General features: G+C 42.2%; 1 protein-coding gene across 3 annotated transcripts in view; it reads left to right on the forward strand.

Annotated features, from left to right (window-relative positions):
• The first annotated feature begins 1,681 nt into the window (after window positions 1-1,681).
• Window positions 1,682-6,743, forward strand: part of LOC121711265 (prolyl endopeptidase) — a 24,153-nt gene continuing 19,091 nt past the window's right edge. For 2 of the 3 annotated variants that reach the window (XR_006032276.1, XM_042094679.1), the window contains exons 1-6: window positions 1,682-1,881; window positions 2,664-2,738; window positions 2,971-3,104; window positions 3,205-3,335; window positions 3,946-4,155; window positions 5,109-5,230. Coding sequence is in view for 2 of the 3 variants with exons in the window: in XM_042094679.1 (XP_041950613.1) it covers window positions 1,840-1,881; window positions 2,664-2,738; window positions 2,971-3,104; window positions 3,205-3,335; window positions 3,946-4,155; window positions 5,109-5,230 (714 nt within the window). In the remaining variant the exon portion in view is untranslated. The remainder of the gene's footprint in view (window positions 1,882-2,663; window positions 2,739-2,970; window positions 3,105-3,204; window positions 3,336-3,945; window positions 4,156-5,108; window positions 5,231-6,743) is intronic. The other variant, XM_042094680.1, reaches the window with a different exon arrangement.

Raw genomic sequence — 6,743 nt, forward strand, 5'->3', positions numbered from 1 at the left:
AATCCGTGAATTAGTGAAACACACTCAGCACACAGTGAGGTGAAGCACACACTAATCCCGGCGCAGTGAGCTGCCTGCAGCAACAGCGGCGCTCGGGGAGCAGTGAGGGGTTAGGTGCCTTGCTCAAGGGCACTTTAGCCGTGCCTATTGGTCGGGGTTTGAACCGGCAACCCTCCGGTTACAGGTCCAAAGCGCTAACCAGTAGGCCACAGCTGCCCCAAACAATATAGATCAGGGGTTTTTAACCAGTGGTCCGCAGCCCACTTGTGGTCCGTGAGGGCATTGTTGGTGGTCCCTGACCATGGATTCAGTATTGTAGTTTCAATGTGGGAATCAGTGTTTTTTATTCAGTGGTGGTCCTGGGGTTGCGTAATTAGTCAGAATGGTGGTCCCTGGTTCACAATCAGTTGAAAACCCCTGATATAGATTGTCTTTCAAAGATTTACAATTTTTCTCAATTGCTTTGATGCACTTAATGAAACTTTGATTCAGTTGATCTTCTTAGCAGAGTATAAGTCATCACTTTAACTCATGTGTCACATTCTTTTTCAAATAATTTAACACAGTTTGCATACAAAGACTCCATACTCCATTGGATTAACTCTGTGAAACAAACAGAAAACATGTATTCATAGCTAATATTGCTTGCAAGCTACTTGTAATGTCAATGTGTGAATCTCCTTTGCACAATTCTTCAATTAGCAATCATTCATTGTCCATAAGAGATACCGTGTCTGTTCTGTGTTGCTATTTGTATGGATCTAAGGCACATTTAGAGAAAGTACTGTATTGCCTATTTAGTGAAGAAAACAGTAGGCATATAAAAGCTGACAAGTCTATAGGTGCTTATACTATATGTCTATTTCAATAAAAAAATAGTTGTAGTTGAAGTTGTAGTTCATTGTAGGTCTTACATGTCAATATTGGGAGGAATGAATACCATGATTTTATATTCAATACATTGATACCAGGAAAATTAAAAAGAAATTGCACAGACATAGCAAAAATGAAGGCTGAAACTCCTCGTTTTGAACAGTGTTTTGCATTTCGTTGAGCAGTGTGTAATGATTGATTGAAAGCAAACAGTTATTTGACTACAAGTTGTGTTGTTTTGAAGGCAAACTTCAACTTCAATTTTTGCTGCATGTTTTAAAGTTTTAAATGTTTTGGGAGTGTTAGTCTTTTGCAAGCAAAATGTGTCATTTTGGCCAGAGTGATTTAGACCTGTGTGTTATAGTAGGCTAACTGTTGTCAGATGTCAGAGCTGACACAAGCATTAAAGCGATTGAAGAAAACGGCAACTCAATATTGTACATAATTAGAATTGAGAATCTTAAATTATGTGTAGGCCTATAGGCTATAAAGAGAATTTGGTAGACCAACAAAATGACATAGGACCCAAGGAGCCCCCAAAGGACCATGGGAATTATCTTTCTAGAGGTGGCAAATTTATTTTTAGTGCTTCTTTTGCGTTCCCAAATACGTTTGACTTTGCAAGGAAACGCAAAACTTTTGCGAGGGAACGCAAAAGGAGCTCTAAAAATAACTTTGTAGGCCTACCTCTAAAAAGATAATTCCCACCATGGTCCTTCGGAGGCTCCGTAGGGCCCCCTTCGCATGCAGTAACGATATTTTTCTGTAGAGGGTGCTGTCAACATTACTCCCAGATGATCCTCAAAGATGTTGTCTTTACCTAAAGTCGTTGGCTGGCGAATTCGAACTCTCATCCGTCAAAAATCGATACTGGGAGAATCACGGAGAGAAGTAATATCGAACTGTTACCATATTCCTCAGACTCGGCGTCACTGTCAGAAATCATCCAATCAGTTCCACTTAAAAATGTCTTTCCAGTATCCACAAGTATACCGTGATGAAGCAGTGGTAAGTAGCGACATCTCTTAATGCTAACTAGCCAAACTAACGTTAGCTCAGATGCCTCCATCATCATCATGCCGGGTATGGGTGGTAGCTATCGTTAGCATTGGTTAGCCTTGTAATGAATGGATGTTAACCACCGGTCTTTGTCTAGCTTGAAAACATAATGACAGACGCTCACTCACTGTTCTAACGGTTCCTTAACGATTCTGAAAAGCTGACAAATATAAGACCAGCACGTAAAGGCCATTGTCCTAGTCCTGCAATGCCAAAGTTGCCACTCCCTCAATATTTGTGACAATCGTTAGTTACATGTTAACTTATTTATGCTAACGTTAATCTTACATCATATAACTAGACGTCATAGTCTGAGTGTAACACGTTAATACTATGTATTCTTCATTATTGATTTAAGGCTGTAGCGAAGGGGGAAAAACATGAAGCCTACAGTTGCAGTGCAATGTTCAGCTGCAGTGTTTGAATAAAATGTCAGGGGTAAGCCTACTGTAACTGAAGTATGAGGGGTAGCTGTCATTAGCAAGCTAGTTGCAGTTAGCTGTTGATGATTGCAAGTGAACGTAGCCAGGTTCAGTGAGTTGTGCTGATGTTTTAAGCCAGCCTTTAGAGCCATAGGTTTGTATGATCATAGTATTTATTAATGATGAGTATTTGCCTGACTGTTGACATAAGCTTGGTATTGCCAATCAGTAAGAAAAATATGCAGTTGTCACAGTCAAGTTGATTAAGTGTTGCCCTTTGTAAATTTCCCTTGTCTAAAATCTCGTCAGGTGGATGAGTACCATGGCCAGAAGATCCCTGACCCATACAGCTGGTTGGAGGACCCAGACAGTGAAAAGACACAGGTTGGCTCAGTAGCGCCCTTTTTGGTTTACAAAAGACAGCGTTTTTACAGCAAATGTACTGCAATGCTGCTTCACTTGTGGAGTTAAATGGCGCAGGAAAAACTATTGACCTTTCATTACATCAGACTTGGATGACAGATTATATATATATTTTACTGTTGCCAAGTATGCAAAGAATATTTTGGCGCCCCCTACTGGTGCAAGATTCTCACTCCTCTGCACGCTTCCTCAGGCCTTTGTGAATGCTCAGAATCAATTGACTGCACCATTCCTGGAGGGTTGCGAAGTCCGTGAGGTCTTCAAAGAGCGCATGACTGAGCTGTATGACTACCCCAAATACAGTTGTCCATTCAAAAGGGGCAGTCGGTAAGGAATCACTGCAAATATTACACTCAGGTGAATCTCTGTCTGGCATGGTGATGTATCCGGGGGTGTTCTAGAATGTTCTTCCTCTGGTGTTCTGCAGATACTTTCATTTCTACAACACTGGGCTCCAGAACCAGAGTGTCATGTACGTTCAGGAGACCCTGGAGGCAGAACCCACAGTGTTTCTAGACCCCAACACGTTCTCTGAGGATGGAACAGTGGCCCTGCGAGGTCAGTGATATCTCTCTCTCTTTCAGTTAAAGTGAGCTTTATTAGCATGACAAATGATTTTTCATTGCCAAAGCAAAGCAGAACATTTATACATAAGGAATAAGACTGCTTGTACAATATATGGCAAATAGATCCAAGATTAACAAACAAACTGTTGAGTGTGTGTGTGTGTCTGTCTCTCTCTCTCTCTCTCTCTCTCTCTCTCTCTCTCTCTCTCTCTCTCTCTCTCTCTCTCTCTGTCTCTGTCTCTGTGTAGATGATTAGTCTTTGGCCTATTAGTAGATAAGGTATTGGATAGGCAAACACTGAGGCCGGGTTTTGGTTGCACCAGTGACTGCATGGGTGTCGTCATGACATTACACTCACATTTGATTTGTTCGGACACAAAGAGTATCCTATCAGATCTAGACAAGGGCCTCTGTAGTTTTGGCTTAATGACATGAATGTGTGTGTGTGCAGGGAGGTAATTATGTCAATACATGCATTGTTTTGTGTGTGTGTCGTGTCCAGGTCCTCTGTTGTTTTGACATGGCACATGAATGTATATTTATAGTATGGGGGGTACCTACATATCTATACATGAACCTGTGTGTGCGTCTTTGTCTCTCAGGTTACGCATTCTCGGAGGAAGGTGACATGCTGGCGTACGGGATCAGCGCCAGTGGCTCGGACTGGGTGGAGATCCGCTTCCTGCGCGTGGACGGGGCCAAGCCCCTGGAGGACAAGCTGGAGCAGGTCAAGTTCAGCTGCATGGCCTGGACCCACGACGGCCGTGGCCTCTTCTACAATTCTTACCCCAAGCAGGAGGGCAAGAGCGACGGTGAGGGAGAGCAGCAGCAACCACTGACCTGACCTCTGACCTCAGGATTTTGTGTATTTTCTTGTCCTGGTCTCCTCCATAGATATAGAAAGCTAGATACCGCATTGACTGTCGAGTTCTATTAGGTGGCATCGTAAATGCGGCCGCCATATTGGTGGTTTTTTATTGTAGTGATGGGCAAATGAAGCTTTGGTGAACCACTAAACCACAGCAGTGTGAAGCTAGCAACACTAATGAAAAAATCCAATATGGCTGCCACATCTAGATTTTTCAACATAAAAGTCCTTACCCAAACCAGTATATGTAACCAAAAATATTGGTTTGCTAAGGACTTTTATGTTGAAAAATGTATGTGTGGCGGCCATCTTTTTGCTTTTCAGCTAGTGTCGCTATGTTCACACTCCTGTGGTTCAGTGGTTCACCAAAGCTTCATTTGCCCATCACTACTTTATTGTTTATGGGCAACATTTGCAGGCAATCAGAGACACCTGTCTGATTTCCAGTCAGAGTCACATGTTTCTCCATTGGCCTCCAGTGACTGTTGCCCCCACCAAGATGGCGGCGCTATTTACGTACGTTCTGGAGCCCAGTGCGGTATCTAGCTTTCTAATATCTATGGTCTCCTCCACATGTTGATCTTCTCCTTTCTCTCTTGTGAAATTGGGTCTTTGTTCCTTTGCCCCACAAAGAATTGTTCAGTGTAAAATAGCTGACACGTAAAATAGCTGATCTGATCAACAAAATAGTCATTTTTGGGGGGTTTTTTTTGCAAGAAAAATATGTTAATTAGCTTGCTTGCAAATAAAGGTAAGGGCTGTCTCTCTCCCTGTGAGGTGACAAGCAGATGTAAGCAGCATATTAATACAAAATCCTCATACAGAATTTTCTCTCTCTCTCTCTCTCTCTCTCTCTCTCTCTCTCTCTCTCTCTCTCGTCCCCCTCCTCTGATGCAGGTACGGAGACATCCACCAACTTGCACCAGAAGCTCTACTACCACGTGCTGGGCACTCCTCAGTCTGAGGACGTGCTGTGTGCGGAGTTCCCTGACCAGCCCAAGTGGATGAGCGGAGTAGAGGTGACGGACTGACCCGCCTGCACACACACTCAGGCCCAGGCTACACTGGGTCCACAACTGAAGTGCTCCGCTCACGTAGTGTAAAAATGTAGCCTTAGTAGACTGGTCTAATTTATTTTTAGAACGGACACTCCACGATCACGTCTGGTGTAGCCAATTCCATTGATTATAGTGGGAGCTAATTGTTGCAGCAGACGCTATGCGAACGGAATGCTTCAGTTTCGTGCCTGGTGTCGCCTCCCTGTTACTCCCAAACACAGGCACAAACTCACACCGTGCTTTTCCCCACGCCATATACTCCAGGCACACATGTGCATCAATTCTGACACAAACTATTGACATTCATGTTCTCTGAACTGTTCTTGGAGACCCTAGAGTAAGGAATCCATTGGTGTGCCTGTTGGGTACTTTGTTATGAAATTAAATTTTAGCAGCCCTTAAATGACATTTTAGCACTTCGTTTGGTCCGCTAGGTGTCACTCTAATGTGCTATGGGTCAGAGCCGTATATATAGAGAGTTCAGAGAACTCAAATCATGGGCGCCATGTTTAAGACCAACGTCAGATGATTCTACAGTGTAACCTTATGGGACGGACAAATATGCTATGTTGAAATAAATCACTTATTTTCACCATTAACAGGCATATACAGTACATGTTATCATCAACATTTGTTAATATGGAAAAAGGCTCTTACGGAAATATTCCAGTGTATATTTACCTTCTATATCTTAACTCTTAGAACCCTAAGCTTTTTTTAGGGCATTTTCACTACCTTTATTCATAAGGATTTATTCTGGTCATTGTAAGTGCCACACACACATATTATATATTCATAATTCATTTCATGTGTTAGTACTAGCATTGTTAGTGTAGCATTGATTTGTAAAGAATTAAAATATAAAAAGCGTATTATAAAAATTCTTATATTTTGACATGTATCTCACCACAGCAAGCTCATAGCTCTACATGCATTTCATGTAGGGCAGACTGTCCTGAATCGGGCAATATAAATGCCATGTTGGAGGGATACTCCGGGGCTGAGCAATTTACAGAAATATGTGGTGTGTGATTTACTGAAATAAATGCCATTTTTTATTTAGTGATGAAAAATGACCTTTCTGTGCTCCATATCTGTGACCCGAACTGATCTGACCTGACTTGACCGAGGTTGCGTGTTAGCCTGCGTGTCTATGGTGTATGTACTCATAATGATTCTCAACTTTTTACTGCATTGCCATGAACAAAGTAAAGGCAAAAAAGGTGTTTCTTTGTTGAACAAATTGGGATGCAATGCAGGAATTTGCTAGGATCTCAAAACCGAGATTAGCTTTGCCATAGAGAAATACACGATAGCGTTGGATTATAAACATGCTTTGCCACAAGAACAGACAAAAATGTGGGGTAAGTCCAGCTATATGAAGTTATTATTTTGCTGTCACTTCGTATGTTTTATAACCCAGAAGGATGTACTTGGTATCATGGTATAATGATAGCTCTGAGTCTCCTCTTTC

This window comes from Alosa sapidissima, chromosome 6 (assembly GCF_018492685.1).
Source record: "Alosa sapidissima isolate fAloSap1 chromosome 6, fAloSap1.pri, whole genome shotgun sequence".
NCBI classification, from domain to species: Eukaryota; Metazoa; Chordata; class Actinopteri; order Clupeiformes; family Clupeidae; genus Alosa; species Alosa sapidissima.